Source organism: Lissotriton helveticus, chromosome 6, assembly GCF_964261635.1.
Source record: "Lissotriton helveticus chromosome 6, aLisHel1.1, whole genome shotgun sequence".
In the NCBI taxonomy this organism is placed as follows: domain Eukaryota; kingdom Metazoa; phylum Chordata; class Amphibia; order Caudata; family Salamandridae; genus Lissotriton; species Lissotriton helveticus.
The window spans coordinates 45821425-45840567 of record NC_136067.1 but is presented as its reverse complement, the minus strand read 5'-3'; the positions used below and the strand labels follow the sequence as shown (position 1 = coordinate 45840567).

The 19143-nt window shown below is 47.5% G+C and overlaps 1 protein-coding gene across 7 annotated transcripts in view; it reads left to right on the top strand.

Moving 5' to 3' along the window:
* The window catches only part of DNAH8 (dynein axonemal heavy chain 8), a 10041960-nt gene that overhangs the window by 8271653 nt on the left and 1751164 nt on the right, over window positions 1-19143 (top strand). For 6 of the 7 annotated variants that reach the window (XM_078647354.1, XM_078647353.1, XM_078647356.1 and 3 more), the window contains 2 exons: window positions 4033-4188; window positions 12164-12346. In XM_078647354.1, coding sequence (XP_078503480.1) covers window positions 4033-4188; window positions 12164-12346 — 339 coding nt within the window. The remainder of the gene's footprint in view (window positions 1-4032; window positions 4189-12163; window positions 12347-19143) is intronic. The other variant, XM_078647355.1, reaches the window with a different exon arrangement.

Sequence of the window (19143 nt, the reverse complement as noted above, 5' to 3'; positions counted from 1 at the left end):
AACGCTACGGGTGGCTGACAGAGTTCATTTATAAAGGCCAAATCCCATTCATGCATAAATTGGTTCAACAAATTTCCCCCTAAGGAATGGTCAAAATGCGTAGTGGGGTCCCCTTTTAAATCAAAGATGCCACAGTTTTTTGTCTGACTATAGGGACATAGGTGGCAGTTAAAATCCCCTGCTATGAGTAAGCAGTCAGCCGCCTGGCCGCCTCTCTTTAGCAGTGAATCTAGTTCCGCTATTAAAATTTTAACCTCAACTTTTGGCACGTTATTATAGAGGTTTATCAGAAAAAAGGATCGCCCATTTGATTTGATGAACAGGCCTTGTAATGAGCTCCCTACTCCTGTTTTTGGCCCACTTGCCTCATATATATTCTGTTCTAAGTTACAGAGGTTAGAAGTAAAGATGCACAGTCCCCCAGAGCCTCTGCCTCGGTTACCCTGGATCGAAGGAACGTAGAAAGTGCTAAAACCCTCAATATGGGTCTCAACTGGGTCCCAGCACTCCTGTAGGCAGATTATGTCCTGCCTCTCCATAAAAGTCAGGAATAACTGGTCCCGCGCTTTTTTCGCGAGCCCCGCAATGTTCCATGATGTTATTTTTAGCGAACATTTCCCCTCATCGGTTGGACGGGGTTCTTCCTGCCTAATTAGCGAGACAATGCCCACGGACGGGGCTTCAATCCCGTTATCAATTTCGGTCTTGGTCCTGTCTACTTTGCTCAAGTATGGGATTGTGCTGCTAATTTCAGTTGTGGGCCCTAGACCTCTCTCCCTCCGTGGGATACTGGGTTTTTCTATTAACTGCTGTCCTAACCAGTTTCCACCCCCCGTGTCTTCCACTGATGTAATCTCTGTTGTCGCGGGATTTGTGTTTTTTACCTGGGGAGGGACATCATAGGTCTTTAATTGGGCGACATTGGCTTCTAATACCCCTGTGATGACCTTTATTGGTCAATCGACCATGTCTAAGCAGTCGTATCTGTTCCTTGTGGGAAACCCCCCCCAATAGTCAAAATTTGGGTTGCCTCTACTATGGTGCCAGGGGCGGGAGTCCCAGCCTCTGTTCCAGCATTTATTGGTGTTCCTATTTCTGCTTCTATTGGTGTACCCCACCTGTGTCCAAGGCCAGTCTTGGACATCATCCCAACCAGTTGTATTCTCGTAGTTGGGAGTATTTAACGGTGGGTAGAAGAAGGAAAGACGCTGTACGTCCACCCCCCCCCTTTTTTCAAGCGCTGGCCAAGAAGAAATATAGTCAACCATGGCAGGGTCGTCACAATTGACTATAACACAATCACCCTGTAGGCTTTTTTTCGTGTCCCCAATCCAAAACACTCTTTTAACTGAGTTAATTCTGCTAAGGTGCGATGGCTGTATAGGTCTATTTTGGCTAAGCCATTGCAGAACTTTATTTCTCAGTGACCACGGGGGCTCTTCCGAGCCCTCTGGCAGTTCTGAGACCCCTGTTAAGACAACAGTGAACGGGGTAGCCTCAGGTGGAAGGTGGTACGGCCGCCTGAATCTAGAACCCGACCTCTGTTTCCCCTGAGTTTGAAGAGGCTGGGTTTTTTGTGATTTATGTAAGGTCTCCTTTAGATTGGCTAACTGAGTATTTAAGGCCACTAGGGCTGGGGTGGGTTGTACGTTATCACTGGTGGTAACGGGTTGGCCCTTCCCCTCTACAGTTTGGGGTTTGGGGGTGTTTTGTGGGTTTTGTTTGACGCTTTTAGTAGTCTGGGTGTTTCCTTCTTTGTCTTGCCCACGGGGCTTTGGGCATACAGCTGGTAAGGTGGGTGGTTGAGTTGGTTTAGCCGGTTCAGCCGGTTTACTTGGCTGTTTATTTTTCCCCTCCCCCATATCTAGGGTACTCAGTGACTTCTGGGTGAATACAGGAGTATTTAGTTTAGCAAGTTGTTTTTCAATTATCCTTATACTTTTCTCCAGGGGTTTCAGATGGTATTTCAACAATTCCCCCATGCTATTTGTAAGAAAGTCATGTAGTGTCACACATGTGGTGCATGGTTTTTGTATACCACCTACTGCACCTAGTGTAACTAAGTTCCCCATTAGCATGCTATTCTGTGGGGGCGTGTTAATAATCACACTATTGGTTTGTGGTGGGGTTTGCAGCATTACGATGTTGTTACTATACTTATTCAAGTTACAGGGGTTCACACCGTTTGGTGGAGCTGATGGAAGCTCATGTGGATTCAACCCCTTGTTTAACTTCTTAGGTATGGCACCCTCCCTATCCCCCATGGAGTTGGGTTCTAAAACCGTTTCGTGATTGTGTAGGAGTTGTAAATCTGGTGTTTTTTCCAGATCCTCCACAGAATCAGAAACTGAACCTAATGATAACTGTGTTGCTGACAGGTCCACAGTGTTTGGAACTGTGTGAACTAATACACTTGCTTGATTCAACAGGGGTATCATCGGGCCCTTTTGCATTGGGGTTTGTGCTGAGGCCAACGGGCCCATTGATGATCTTTTCCTGGCCATCTCCAGTTCATGAGACACCCGTCGATCTATTATTTGAATGGTGTTATCAATGACGGCATTGGCCTTATTTAGGAATAGGTCAATGGGTCCAGTTATGTCATTAGTTTTATCTACCTTTTTACTTCTGGTGACTCTAGTCATGATCGTACGCTAAACTTCTCGTTCTTAAGGGACAAGAAGATAAGGCACGAACAGACAGGTCTCACTGTAGGCTTTTAACTGTGATAATAATAAAACCCCACAATTTTTAACAGAAAAAGTCTACAGATGACTCGGGGAGAAAATGCAAATACCGTGGCCCAGTCCAGTCTCTCACAGTCTGGAACGGGCTGAAACGGGCCCGCCCTTGGCCCGGGCTTCGCCTCGCGCTTCTCCTCGCGCGCGTCCCGCGTTGCGTGTAATGCGCTCCAATTTATGGGAAGGGTGGTACAAGGGGGCGTTACCGCCGGGGGAAGAGGCACCAGGTGTTGGAAGCAAAGGCTTCTGGGCCTCGCAGTCCCCCGGTGCAGGCAGCCAATGGAGATGGGGTCAAGCGCTTGCTGGGAGCTGACAGCCTCCGTCGAGCACAGGAGAGCTCCCACCAGCAGCGCGACCTCGATGGAAGCAGGACACAGGCAAAAAGAGTCCACACGAAAAGCGCTCCTCGCTTCTGGTGCTGCAGACGCTCCCTCGCAGGCAGTAGTGAGTTTGTGAGTGGCACCCGCGAAGTGGGTGTCACGAAAAGTTAAAGGCCGCAGGTAGGGGGCGTTACCGCCGGGGGAAGAGGCACCAGGTGTTGGAAGCAAAGGCTTCTGGGCCTCGCAGTCCCCCGGTGCAGGCAGCCAATGGAGATGGGGTCAAGCGCTTGCTGGGAGCTGACAGCCTCCGTCGAGCACAGGAGAGCTCCCACCAGCAGCGCGACCTCGATGGAAGCAGGACACAGGCAAAAAGAGTCCACACGAAAAGCGCTCCTCGCTTCTGGTGCTGCAGACGCTCCCTCGCAGGCAGTAGTGAGTTTGTGAGTGGCACCCGCGAAGTATTTAGTCTAAGTGGTGTGCAATTTTAGGACACAATAATTTAGAGAATCTTCGTACTTCGTTAACAGCTTATTAAGCGGTTGCTAACTGGTCTGTGACCGGTTACCGACTCACAAACAATTTGTTATCAGGCCTCAGATTCTGATCTCTGAGAAAACACGTGTTTCTGGGTCAGATAGTTCAATGGGAAGTTAACAGTTTGAAAATGCCAAGCGAACACCTGTACATGTGCAATTTCACGCTCTAAGCACAGAATTTGACCCATGTTCCCAGTTAAACTCAGAATAAGAGGTATTTAACACACCTAATAATACCTTACCCACCGGTGTCAGTGTTAATGGCTGTGTAAATACCTGCTCTACTTGTGATTGGTGCCTGGCTCTTTCTTTGTCTGCGATTTTAAACTCCATTTTGTTTCCATTTAATCTGTTGTTTACCTTCATGGTGGCTGTGCATTGCATACAAATGCATCGTTACCAACTTAGTAAAACTGGTGGTGATTTATATTTCAGGTAACTTCGCTCAATCATAAATACTTTCGTACACACCTTGAGGATAGTCTGTCACTAGGACGACCTCTGCTGATTGAGGATGTACAAGAAGAACTGGATCCTGCGCTTGATAATGTGCTGGAAAAAAACTTCATCAAATCTGGAAGCATATTAAAGGTTTGTACTCGTAATGGACTCAAATTAATTATTGGTTTTGGTATATTTATAGAGATGTATTGCAGTTATTTGTCTCAGGAAATGTGCATGTACGAGGTTTTTCTCCGCAGCATTTTGTTTAAATCAGGCAAAGTTATTTTCTTCTCATACATGAAAACAGCTGGGTTTTAATACACTGTTGGGTTTTCCCCTTGCAGGAGACAGGACTGAAATATCTATGCATTGTAAATGATGATAACCATTGCACTAGCAAACCATGCCGGACCATTTCATTTTGCCAATGCTTGTTTTTTTTAAATTGTAAATTAATAGCGTAAACTAAACCTCTGGGTATGTTTCAGTGTGATGCACGTACAAGAAATAATAAAATCACTTTATAGTTATGCTTTTAGGTAAACCAAGCCATTTACAATTGTCCTTTTGAATATTTTCTACAGCTGTCTAAACAGTAACTCCGATTCCCGTCCATCCCCACTCGTGATTAGGGCTTTTGAGTATGAACGATTCTCAAATGTTTGTTGTTAGAAATTAGGTTGGTGGTTGATTTGGATACGAACCCCACAGCAAGCAACAACCACAATCCTAGTCAGATTAAGAAGCAGCTGAACCCTAAATGAACCTGTGCTCACCCTCAGGTAGTTTGGCACAGAGTGTAGAAAAGCGTCTCCTTTTGACATGGTCACTCCCGCTTTCTACCCTAGTACTGATGATTTTCGACTGAAAGTGCACTGGGTGCCTGCAAACAAGAACCCCTGTGCTAATGCTCTTTCCCTTAAATCAGGTACATGCACAATTGTTTACCGATTGGCAAGGACTTTAGGACCCCTGTAAGTCCCTAGTAAATGGTACCCCTGGTACCTAGGGCACTGGTACTAAAGAGGGTCCCTAAGGGCTGCAGGTATTGTGCCACCCTAAGGAACCCACACCCAAATCCATGCAGACTGCCTTTGAAGGCTGCATGATATGGTGCAAACCATTTATGAAAACATGACAAGGCACACACCCTGTGTGCCATGCCCACAGCCACTGCATGCAATATATGCCAGTCACCGCTACAGCAGACCATATAGCCCTAAGACGGGTGCATTATATTAAATGTGAGGACATATCAGTGTAAGCAGATATGCCCTTGTGCTAACTAGTTCAATTACTAGGTAGTAAAAGTGAACAGGGAAGCCATCTTAAGTATATGTACCGGGCACTGGTCACTACGAGATCCCCAGCTTCATGACTGCTTTACTGAAACCAATGGTGTTTGGTATCAAAACCTTGTCTTAATAAATCTGTATTGTTGCCAGTACCAGATTTATTGTGACATGCACCCAGAGGACACCATAGAGGTGCCCCCTGAAAAACCTACCAGAATCTAATGTGCTGGCTGACTGGTATCATCCAGCCTACCACCACAGACAAGTTTCTACACCCTGCAGGGTAAGAGCCTGTGCTATCTGTGGTCAGAAACAATGCCTGCTTCAGAGGAAGGTGTTCACATCTCCTCCAGGAGATGAATAGTGTTTTAACATATCAAGGCCTGGGGCTTTAAAGCCTCCTCCGCATTTGAGATGTGACCTAGAAGCGGGCACCCCCAGCCTAGGAGCGGTCACCCGCTGCCCCGTGGCCCATTTAGCACCAGGACAAGTGGGAAAATTAGCTAGGCAGAAGGCATGTTCACTCCCAGGCTATTCACACACCTAAGGTGGGCTACCTGAAGGGAACAATGGAAAAATGGTTCCACCATATTGTATTTAGTGGAACTATGAACTCTAGGTCAGGTTTATGCCCACTCTCCTCAGGAAGTGGTCATATGGGGGTGTAGGTAGCCCATTGGCTACTACCTTACACTCCCCTTAATGCTCTTAAATTCAGTATTTAGGTGGCCCCCTGACACCAGGAACTCAGATTCATCTACTGGGAACTGAAGAAGGACCAAGAAGGCCGTAAACACAAAAACTGTGGACCAGCCCTGGAATTGGCACCAAACCGGCTGCTGTCCCAACAGTTGCAAAGACCTGACTCGTCCAGTAGTGGTGCATCCTCCTAAAACCTTAGAGGGCTGTCAGCTGTTTACCTTGAAGTGGAGGAGCCATTTCCCTGCAGTCTGCATGCACCAACTACATCTGTCCGGTACACCGTTCTGCTGACCAACGGGTTCACTGAGGAAGCAGCACCCAGGGAAGTTACATTTTCTTACTTTTGTCGTTTTGTGCCTGCAGCTTGTCTCTGATCACGTGTCTGTGGTGGGTGACAGTTAGTTTTTGTGTATTCCTCCAAGACTACCCCATGCACCGGGAGCTTAGGTATAACCTGATGTGCCATCCAGGCAGGATGGGAGAGAGGAGCTGGACCCAATCTCACTTACACCTCAATAGGCTGTGTCCTGTCCACACACAAAGGTCTGCATACCCCCCTGTAGTGAGTCTGGAGCCAGGGCAGGAAGTCCCTCCCACTTCAAAGGCTCAACTGGGTATAAGTATTTAACCTCTGACACCACCACTTCAGTACACTTCTGGACCTGTGAAGATCCTGGACCTGATCTATATCATGGTGGTTGGGTTACTCCTAGGCTTGGATGTGAACTTCCATTCTGCTCACGGAGTTTGCGGAATATTTCCCACTCCACGTAGAGCACGGAGTTCCAAAAAACTCAGCGTAGTGGCATGACGCGAAGTGGAGCTGAGTTTTTCCTCTTGCATGGCTCACCAATGCTAAGTTGGCGAACGCAAGCTAGGAAAATCCTCCTAGCGACCACCTCCTGGCGAGATTTCTCAATGCGGGCGGTCACTGCAGGTCGCTACCACTTGCATTGGAGAAACCTTCCACTCGTGTTGAGGAAGTTGCCATTCGAGTAGAGCATCTACTAGAGCGGCAGTAAGAAGTAGCATGCTTGCGCTGTGCGTGATTCCGTTCGTGCTGATTTTACAGAGAGGGGCAAACACCCGGCGCTAAAAATCAATGCGAGCAGCTCAATGTATCGCACTACACTGCTTGCAGAACACCGCATAGTGTCCAGAGTTTTTTGGGCAGGTGAGCTATACGACGGGGGAATGATTCAATCATATGATTATATCAAAGATACCAATGTTGGAGAACAGGAGTTACAAGTAAATTATTAATTTCTTCCGTTTGATGGGTTGTGTCTTTTTGGAGCTAAAGCAGACTCAGCCTGGGGCCGTTTAAAACCTGCAAGGCCACACTAAGATCCCTTGGTCTATAGCCTCCACCTCCAACCAAGTACTAAGCTATTTTGCCACTTTTGCTGCATTGGACGAGGATCTTCCTTTAGTTCAAGACACTACCAACTGGCTGGACTGCAACAGCCTAATCCCCCTCAGTAGAGAGGCTGAAATAGAGGAAAGGGCAGTGAATGGACCTTGCAACCTTCTTCCTCTTACTCCTCCCCTGCCCCACCACGAAAGCAGATCTAGATTGCTTCTCTAACCCCAAATGAAACCTGCAGGGGGGGTGGGTGTCTTACTTTCTTCCAGCCTGGAATGCCAATACTTCAGACCAGTGGGTCCTTCAAATCATAGAAAGGGGCTACACGGTCCCCTTTCTTCAGGTCTGACCTCAAACCTCCTCTCCACCTTCAGACCATTTGGACATTCTTCAGCAGGAGGTTGCAGCTCTCCTCCTCAAAGAAGTGGTAGTGTTGGTGCCAGAGTGAGTAAAGGGCCAGGGTTGGTATGCGCTTTAGTTCCTGATGCCCAAGGAGGACAGCAGTCTGTGTCTGATCCTGGTCCTTAGGGACCTGAACTACTTACTCATAAAGGAGAAGATGCTAACCCTAGCTTAAATTTTACTTGCGTTAGAGCTTGGAGACTGGATGGTGTCTCTCAAACTGCAGGACGTGTACTTTCACATCCTGATCCTGCAGTTGCAGCTGAAGTATTTTGCAATTTGTAGTTGGTCCTACACTCTACCAATTTGTGGTACTGCACATTGGCTTGACATCATCACATCCAGTCTTCACAAAGGAGATGGTGGTGGTTGCTGCCCATTTCCAATGGTCGGGCATCCCTAAATTGCTGTACCTGGATGACTGGCTCATCAGAGCCAGCTCACCAGCGATTGTGTTGCACCATCTGCAGTCAACAGCATCCCTGCAGTTCAAACTCATCTTTTCATTCAACCAGCCCAAATCTCACCAGCTGTCCTCTCAATGACTCCAGTTCAAGGTATCAGTATTAGACACCACCCTTCTCCATGTCTTCCTTCCGTCGCAAAGGATCAGAGACATTCAGGAGATAGTTCCATCTTTCCAACAGGGCACCAAAGTCCCAGTCCTGAAGGGCCCAAGATTTCTAGGTCTGCCGGCTTCCTGTTTTCTCCTAGTAATGCAAGCACATTGACACATGAGTGCCCCACAGTGGTTCCTTCACAAGCAGTGGCTTCAGAACAGGGCAGACTGTTGGACTCCATCATGTTTTCCCCCAGTGCTGCAGCAGAACTGGCTTGGTGAGGGAATTAGGCAAACCTAACAGGATGGTCTTCACTCCCCACCCGATCATGACTTAGGTAGTGATGATTGCCTCCACACTAAGATGGGGAGCCCATCTGGAGAATCTAGAGATCCGGGGTCTCTGGTCCATGGAAGAGCAGGTTATTCACATCTACTTGCTGGAACTGCGGGCAATTTGGCTGCCATTCAAGGCTTTTTTACCCTCCATCATGGATCAGTCTGTCCAGATCTTGACAGATAACACGACTGTGATGTAGTGGATGAGCAAGCAGGATGAGTAGGATCTCATCTACTTTGTCTGGAGGCATTAAGACTGTGGTCTTGGGCACACTGCCAAGGTATCTGTATAACAACAAATCACCTAGCAGAGTCTCTGAGTGTCAGAGCCGGCAGTGGGGTCTTCTGTGGGAGGTAGTCCACAAGATCTGTGCCCAGTGTGGCACTCCTCAGGTGGACTTATTCGCCTGCTTTGAAAATGCTCTGTGCCAGAAGTTCTGCACCCTTCAGCATCCATTGAGGGGAGCCTTGGGGAATGTTTCAGTTGAGGCAGAACTTTTAGCCTCATTATGCGTTCCCCCGTACCCTTGATTTCTCATGTTTTCAGGAAGATTCATCAAGCTTGGGCCCACTAGATAGTTTCTGATGACACTATTTGAATCCACATTTTCATGTCAACAAGGGAACCCAATAAGTACCTTTGGACCATGGGTAATCGATTTTTAAAGACAACAAAGGTCCTTAGGAAAAAGGAGAAGATAAACAAAGACAATGATTTCACAGACCACAATCGGTACTATAATCAAGCTTCCAGACCCAGCCGGGTAAGGAAATGTTTAATTTAGAAATAAAAAGGAGTTTGGTTGACCAAGAGGTGGTCAGTTATAAACTTTTTAGATAGGGCACAGTCCTGTACCTATCCTTCAAGGGAGAAAGTGCAGTGGAAGCAAAACAAGAGTAAGAAAAGTTTTTCAGGCAAGAAGTTTGGAGCCAAATGCCGCTTGTAAGTTACTGATCAATGCAAACAAGTTTCGACATACAGTATTTACAGAATGGCATACAATTGAATTTTCCGCAATACTGTTCAACCGTCAACGTTTCGATCCCCTGGCTCCTAGTGAACCGGGATCATCATCACGACTATTTGAATCATTTGCCTGTTTTTAGGAATGCCTGCCGGGCAATATATTATAATCTGGTCAGGCACTGGATAGGATTTGGTCAGTATACCGATAGATAGCTGGTACCTGGTTTAGGGGCGAGGTTAGGTAACCTCAGCATGGAGCGAGCCGCGTGGTTTCGCTCGTGGGGGTAAATTACTCCCTTGGTAAGGACCGAGTAGTGGTTCAACACCCGTTTAGGCTGATAAAGCCGCTAGAATCGGGGCGGGATACCGGCGAGACTCAGTGATCTCTCTCCGTGTCCAGTGCAGCATAGGTACGCTGACAGCGTACCTATGCTGCACAGGACACGGAGAGAGACCACTGAGTCTCGCCGGTATCCCGCCCCGATTCTAGCGGCTTTATCAGCCTAAACGGGTGGTCTCTCTCCGTGTCCTGTGCAGCATAGGTACGCTGACAGCGTACCTATGCTGCACAGGACACGGAGAGAGACCACTGAGTCTCGCCGGTATCCCGCCCCGATTCTAGCGGCTTTATCAGCCTAAACGGGTGTTGAACCACTACTCGGTCCTTACCAAGGGAGTAATTTACCCCCACGAGCGAAACCACGCGGCTCGCTCCATGCTGAGGTTACCTAACCTCGCCCCTAAACCAGGTACCAGCTATCTATCGGTATACTGACCAAATCCTATCCAGTGCCTGACCAGATTATAATATATTGCCCGGCAGGCATTCCTAAAAACAGGCAAATGATTCAAATAGTCCTGATGATGATCCCGGTTCACTAGGAGCCAGGGGATCGAAACGTTGACGGTTGAACAGTATTGCGGAAAATTCAATTGTATGCCATTCTGTAAATACTGTATGTCGAAACTTGTTTGCATTGATCACTAACTTACAAGCGGCATTTGGCTCCAAACTTCTTGCCTGAAAAACTTTTCTTACTCTTGTTTTGCTTCCACTGCACTTTCTCCCTTGAAGGATAGGTACAGGACTGTGCCCTATCTAAAAAGTTTATAACTGACCACCTCTTGGTCAACCAAACTCCTTTTTATTTCTAAATTAAACATTTCCTTACCCGGCTGGGTCTGGAAGCTTGATTATAGTACCGATTGTGGTCTGTAAAATCATTGTCTTTGTTTATCTTCTCCTTTTTCCTAAGGACTTTTGTTGTCTTTAAAAAACTATTTGAATCCACATCAGAGTTTGGACAACGCCAACTGAAACAGGTGACCAGTCATGCCTAAATAAACTGGATCCAGTCTGGTACCTGGGAGGAAGGCTTTGTAGAATCGCCTGTATCTATCAGAATGAACAAAATCAAAGCAACTTAGGGGCATATTTACAAAAAAATGTTGGAGAGTAGAGCTGCACCAAATGTGGCAGTGCTGCTCTCCCACATTTTGAAAATGCAGGGATGTGCTGTATTCACCAGAATACGGTGCGCCCCTGTGTTTTCCCTAGCGCTGGTGCAAAAAAAACTGCCTAGCACCAGTTGCATGTTGCAAGGGTGCCTGCACCGCAGGGATGATTGTTTATGTGCGGGAAGGGCCTCCATCCTGCAGATAAACAATCAATAATGGCAATTTTCTCTTTCTTTGTGTGTTGCAGAATGCAGAACACATGGAAAGAGCAAGAAACTAGGAGAGATTAATAATTTCTCCTCGTATCGCCATTCTAATGCCTGGTGTTCCATGGTGTTCGTTTTTGGTGCTGCTTCAACCTTGTAAATCTGGGGCAGCTCCAAAAAGCAATGGGTGCTGTGTTAGAAAACCCACATCAACACCCATTGCACACCCCTTTTCTGCAGAGGACTGTGGTGGAACTGGGCATTTTAACAAGGTGGCGTTAAGCCATGCTAAGTTTCTTAGCGCCTCCTTGTAAATATGAAAAATGACGCTATGCCACTCGAGCATCCAAAAAGGTTACACTCCGGTGGCGATAGGTGTTTGTAAATATGCACCTTGGTTTTATCTGCATAATGATGATCCCAAAGCAGCGAAAGTAATCAAGCCATGTAAAACATATAAAACTCATTAAAGGTGCTGATATTACTAATTGGTGATATGACCGTCAGGCTACTATTTGTCATAAGTTGCTTTTCTTTTCTAATCCATAAATGTTCGAAAGTCCTTTCCAATAGATATCTATGGGATGGCCATACACAAAGATGTGACATATGTATGGAAAATACTTTCATATGTTTTCTTAACTTAACCAGATTATGTTTAAGTGTTTTCCATTCCATTGTTAATGTTTCATTGATACTTTGGTAAATGCAACAAAATCATGCTGAAGAGACTACAGAATCTTAATGTTTTATTGTATTATTGTTTATGCAGTTGTACGTGTTGGACTAATATAGCCTGAAAATAATGGTCCTGCTCTTGTTTTGTAGGTCAAGGTTGGCGATAAAGAATGTGATATCATGGATAGCTTTAGACTTTACATCACTACAAAGCTACCAAACCCAGCCTTCACACCTGAGATCAACGCAAAAACCTCAGTTATTGACTTTACTGTAACAATTAAGGGATTAGAAAATCAGCTACTTGGAAGAGTCATTCTTACTGAAAAGAAGGTAAATGCGCTCTGTGACTCAACGGGAAACAATGTTTTCGCTTTTTTTAACTCCTGAAGCACTTGTGTTGCCAATTAGTTACATCATAAACTAATAATGTAGCTTTTCTATACATAAGCAGCTTTTGGTATATTCAGCATTTACCAAGAGTCCTAAAATATGATTAAAACTAGCAGCCTGTCCCGACGTTGTCCGTGAGCAATTAGGCTTCAGGGCCTCCGCCCGCCCCGACGTTGTCCGTGGGTCCCCCGGAGCCTTCCTCCATATATTGCAGTATTATACCTCTATGTTTACTTTGTATGCTTTTGTAGCAGCCTGTCCCGACGTTGTCCGGGAGCAATTAGGCTTCAGGGCCCCCGCCCGCCCCGACGTTGTCCGTGGGTCCCCGGAGCCTTCCTCCATATATTGCAGTATTATACTTCTATGTTTACTTTGTACGCTTTTGTAACCTGCACACGTAACTTTTTCCTCCTGTAATGCACCGTTTGGCTCACTTTTTTAATGCTCCGTTTGCTTCCTTTTGCTACCCGCACACATCACTTTTTCCTCCTATACCTCTATGTTTACTTTCTACGCTTTTGTAAACTGCACACGTAACTTTTTCCTCCTGTAATGGACCATTTAACTCACTTTTGTAATGCTCCGTTTGCTTCCTCTTGCTCACGATGTACGCTTTTGTAACCTGCACACGTAACTTTTTCCTCCAGTATTGCACCGTTTGGCTCACTTTTGTAATGCTCCGTTTGATTCCTCTTGCTCACGATTTTCATTTTTGCTTAATTTTTCTGCCGCTCACCGCTCCTAAATAAATAAATAAATAACCTACCTCATCCGCCGCTCACTGCTCCTCCCTGCCTGTCCGCCGCTCCTCGCCGCCTGTCTGCCGCTCCTCATCGCTACTCCACTTTAAGACTTTCGGTATTCACAGAAGGCATTTAGGAGTCCTAAAGTTAGGAGTCCTAACTTCTGTGAATACCGAAATGAGTAGGTGCCTTCTGTGAATACCAAAATGGTAGTAAGTTTCAGATTTTGTCTTAAGTTAGTTCTGTGCATCGGGCTCAAGGAGTTTAAGTGACAGTCTCTTTTCTGGACAATGCATTTGCATTCAAAGAAAGTGCACCATCGAAGAAGACTATTCAGTCTACTAAGTATCTCATTCACTCTTGAACAAAGAGGTTACTAAAAAAAAACTATAATACCATAGAAAAGGGCAAAGTTTGTTCCAAGAGAATCATTATTGGAATGGAAAGGAAACAATAGATCCAAACCTTTGGTTTATGTATCCACGTTCATTCAACACACAAATGAATTAACAAAATAACATTAGAAAACATTTGCACATACTGGATTGATTAGTATATGTCAAATGGAGACACCTTATTTACACAAAAAAACGAAACCTTCGAGATCATTTAGTAAGAGCTCACCTCCAAACCATCAAAGACAACACAGGTAAGTGGAATACCAGAGGGTAGTCTAGATCTATCTGTTTCCTCCCTGTATGAAGCTGGGTCTGTATATACTATACCAAAGTGAGGTATAGTGTGCACAGAGTCCAATGGAACCCCAAAGGTAGGCAGAGGTAAAGTTTGATAGAACCTTAATCTCTATTTGTGGTAGTAAGATCAATCAGTAAGGCAGTATGAGAGAACAGTGTTAAGCATTTGTTGTACACACTCAGTCAGCAAATGAATTCACACACTCAAAGACTGAACTTCAGACCAATTTTTTTTGTATAAAAATATTCTTTAGTTATTTTATTTTCTAGAACCAAGCAAGCCTGGCACAGGTAAGTGATAAGTACTTTGCACTAAATATATAGTAGTAATACAGTTTGGATGTGTAATAGAATATGCACTTTTCTTTTGACTTACAGTATGGTTTCAGGGAAATGCAATACTTTGTAAATACAGTATATAAACTTGAATGGGCTTTTTAGTAAAATACCAGGTAAGTTACTTTCTGGATTACTTTTCTTACTCGGAGTAGTATACCTGGATTCTACTCTGGGACATTTCCTGTAAACAGGTAAGTAAAATCGTTTTTGTTAACCAGTGTAACTTTAAAGAATGTATTTAGGTTGTCAAACTCCACACTTCTTTTCCAAGAAAAACAGTCAATGTTATCCTATGGAGAAAAATAGAATTTTCGTTTTTAAGGTAAGTGTTTGGTAGTGGGAGTTGAGGTTCAGGGGTAGACTCAGGGACCCCCCAGGGTCAAGGATGCACTCTTGTTACACCCTCAGCGGTACTAGGGCGGACAGGTGCAGATTGCTGAGGCCCAATGTTCTCCAATGGGGGATAAGGGGCCTCCAGTTGGTGGCTGCTGGCTAGCAGGCAACTTGGCTGTGGGAGCAAAGCTCCTGGAATTTAGGTCAGGGCAAATGGGGAAAGAAAGTAGCACCAAAAGTGCACCCTCAGTGGCACTGGGGCAGCCGGGTGCAGGGTGCTGTTTTGACGTCAGGCGCCCTGTTGTCTGCTATGGGGAACCTCCATTTTGCAAAGGCACTGCAGGCTCGGGGGCGAAGGTCTTCTGGGTGCGACCACCATTTCGAGAGGTAAGTTGGGAAGTTGGAGTTGGTTAGACACTGTTGGTTGGCCACCCAAGGCCGTGGGGCGTAAGGTGCAGGGGTGCCTTTTGGTGTCGGATCTTCTTACCAGCTCCTGGTCGCTTTTGGGGGGAACTTCTGAATTTAGGCTGCAGGCGTCGGCTAGAGCCGTGAGGTGGCAGGTCAGGAGATCACAGGATCTCGGGTCAGGATGGCCGGGGGGGACCTCTTTTTGGTGTTTGCCTATTCGAGCTCGGGGCGAGGATGCGGGTGCTGAGTGGTGCGGATTTGAGGGTTCGAGGCATGTGGGCTGCTAAATTCATATCTATTGCATAGATCGCCGCCTAGTGTTGGGTCCGGATGATTGCACATTGTTGTCCTGGAAGAGTCTTCGAAGTATCACGAGATAGGTGGCTCCTCCCCTGGACTATAGTGCGCATGGGCATCGACTCCATCCCCAGATTGTTTTTTTCCGCCATTGGGTTCGGATGTGATTTCGACGTCTCCTGTCGGAATCGATAAAAAACAGTTCTCTGAAGGCCAAAAGGCTTTCTAACCTCGTCGGTATTGTTGGCGTTCGGTTCTCGTGTATACTCCAACTCTTCGAGTCGGTTTTCTGGGGAGTCGTGTGACTCTTCAGTCATGGAGGCCCTTTGACGCCGCAAGACCCCGACGAAACTACAATGGAACGAAGTCCGTTCAAAAAGTGTCCCGTGTGCGGTTCGAAGTACCCACACATCGACGTGCATCCTGTATGCAACAAGTGCCTGTCGCCGGACCACAACGAGGCCGACTGTATGGCCTGTTCGAAGTTCAGGTCGAAGAAGACGCTCAAGATTCGGCGCGTGGCGCGCCTTGAGGCCCAGCGATCAACACCGGCACCGGTGGACATCTTCAACGACCCCGAAGCAGACGAGCAAGAGCTTCAGCTTCAGATATCGCCTCCATCGGCGGAGGTCGAGCCCGACTATGGAGAGGCCGTGGAGGGCCTGGACCTAGACGAATACGTCGAGGAGGTAGGGGACGACGAGGAAGTTTATGGGGCCGCGGAAGATAGCTCGGAGGAGGAGCTATGCCCCGTCCGTACCATAACTAAGGCTCAGGTCACGGGATCGCCACTCGACCTTACCCACGACCCTCCACCTAAGTCCTCGGCTCCGCCTTCTGGCCCGGCTACAGACATTTCAGCGGAGCCTCCGTTACAGAAAACGAAACCGAAACCAAAACCCTCGGCTTCGACTTCTTCTAAGATGGCCGACACACCATCGAAACCGAAGACGGCAGAGACGGCTTCAACACAGGCGTCTTCGGCGGCTTCCAAGCCTAAAAAGGCAGTCGACAACGAAAAGGCACCCAAAGGGGCCAAGGAGGCCGGCTCCAAGAAAGTCGTCGAGCATGTGTCGAGTAAGGTGGTGGAGTCGACGTCGAAGAAGACTGTCGAGAAACCTTCACCCAAGACTGCCGTGCCGCACTCTGAAACCACGACGCAAAAGGGAAAAACTGCCGATCCGAAGCCGGCGGCTTCCACGCCTAAGGCCAAGACAGGGGAACGGACCCTTGCTGTCGAGGGTGCGTCCGCGCCCAAACAGAAGTCGTCGACGCTCGGATCCTCACCTGGTGGTGGATCGAAGGCCTCGGTCGGATCGATGAAGCCGTCCGCGTCTTTTACTAAGCAGGTCGCGGACTCTCTGAAGAGGATACGGGACAAGGCGTCGGAACCGACAAAGTCCTCGGTACCAACGGCGGCTGTCCCGCTGAAGAAGACTTCGACGCCAATCCTCTATACTCTGCCGCCGAAGGTAGCGCCGAAGGCTTTCGCACCTCGTACGGTGGCCGATGACTCGGAGGGGCTGCGGCAGAATCAGCGAACTGGAAGCTCTGCTTAACCACTTGTGCAGGACGACGATTCAGAGCATTTTATCGACGCCGACACAGGCAAATTACTGCTCTACAAGAGGAAAATTACATCCCAGCCGGTGGACTCCTATGTAATCCCTCTAAAAAAGAAAAGGCCTGCACCAGATACTCCAGAGCTTGTGGAACCCATTCCTCAACAGCCTAGGAGGAGTCCGACGCCTTCACCCACCTACTCAGATGGGGATGGGAATGAACAGGATGATGAGTATACCTTCCCTGCCAATAATAACCCTGATGAACAGCAGGACTCATGGATAGACACTGGTGACCAGGGTGACCAACAGGTGGTTAGTGACCCACAGCTTTATGGAATAAAAACTTCTCCTACTGAAGACTCGGCGGCATTTAATGCCTTAATTGAACGGGCGGCTGCAAATCACAAGGTGGAGATGCATGCCGACCCTGTGGAGGTTGACTTTTTGTTTGATACATTCTCTGCATCGGAAAAGACTGTCAAAACACTGCCAATGCTTAAAGGGGTTCTCAAACATGCCAATGACATTTTCAAGGAACCCACCAGGGCACGGGTGGTCAACCCACGTATAGAGAAGAAATACAGACCGGCACCTGGGGACCCTGCTTATATACGAGGCCAGCTGCCTCTGGACTCTTTGGTCGTCTCCAATGCCCGCAAGAGGGCGAATTCACAGACAACGGGTGAAGCTCCTCCCCCGGACAAAGAGTCGAAAGTGCTGGAGGCAGGGGGCAAAAGGGTGGCAGCACAGGCTGCAAACATATGGCGCATATCAAATACACAAGCCCTGTTGGCTAGATATGATAGGGCGCATTATGACACCTTGGAACAGCTTTTGCAACACCTTCCAGACAAGTTCAAAGAAGGAGCTGAAATGTTGATCCAAGAGGGCAAGCTCATTTCTAATGCTGTGATTAAATGTGCGCTTGATGTTGCAGATACAGCAGCAAGGGCGGTGAACACTAGTGTTATGTTGAGGCGTCAAGCTTGGCTCCGCATCTCGGGGTTCAAGCCCGAGATCCAAACAACTATCCTCAACCAACCCGTCAATCCAGACAGACTGTTTGGCCCGGAGGTTGACACCACCCTTGAGAAAATTAAAAAAGACACTGAGACGGCTAAGTCCATGGGTGCACTTCAGTCTCAGCAATACAGGGGCAACAATTTTCGTCGCTCAAGTACAAGGGGTGTTGCCAGAGGACACTTGGCACAGCAGACAAGTTTCCATAGAGGAGGCGCCCAGGCCTCTTACCCCAAACAGAATAGAGGTGGTTACAGAGGAAACAGCGCCAAGGGCAGAGGCAGAGGCAACAATACTTCCCGTTCCTCTGCTGCCACCAAACAGTGACTCCCTGTCACTGCCCCCCGACCATCCATCACCTGTCGGGGGAGAACTCCAACAGTTCCTGCCAGTCTGGAAAAACATCACCACAGACAGGTGGGTAAGGAAGCTTATCCAGTTTGGGTATTGTTTGGAGTTAACGTCCACTCCCCCCAACATACCCCCAAGACAACGTCCTATGTCAGCAGAGCACTTGCACTTGTTGCAGCAGAAGGTTCTCGTAATGCTGCAAAAAGGAGCAATAGAGCTCGTGCCAGTGGAGGAGGAAGGCACAGGGGTTTATTCCCTGTACTTCTTAATACCAAAGAAGGACGGCTCACTCAGACCCATTCTGGACCTGCGCCCCCTCAATCTATACATACTCTCGGATCATTTTCACATGTTAACGCTACAACAGGTTCTTCCACTTTTAAACCAGGGAGACTTCCTCGCAACCTTGGACCTCAAGGATGCTTATTTTCACATACCACTCCACCCATCCCACAGAAAGTACCTCAGGTTTACCATACAGAACAGGCATTACCAGTTCAAGGTCCTACCCTTCGGAGTGACCACTGCCCCCAGGGTGTTCACGAAGTGTCTGGCGACCATGGCGGCGCACCTCAGGAGACAGAACATACATGTCTACCCTTACCTGGACGACTCACTCGTTCAAGCCAAGTCGGAACAACAGTGCGCCGCAGACATGTCCCACACTATTCACCTCCTTCACAGTCTGGGGTTCTCCTTAAACTATCCAAAGTTGCACCTCCAACCTGCCCACGTGCGGCAGTATCTGGGCGCGACCATCAATACTCTGGCTGCCACAGCACAGCCAAACCCGGCGAGGATCGACAACATCCAGTCGCTAATCCAGAGTTTCAGACCCCAACACTCACTCCCAGCGAGAGTGTTCATGCAGTTGATAGGCATGATGGCCTCCTGCATCTTCATAGTCCCGCACGCGAGATTGCATATGGGTCCGCTCCAGGAATGTCTAGCACATCAGTGGACTCAGGCTCATGGACAGTTGAAAG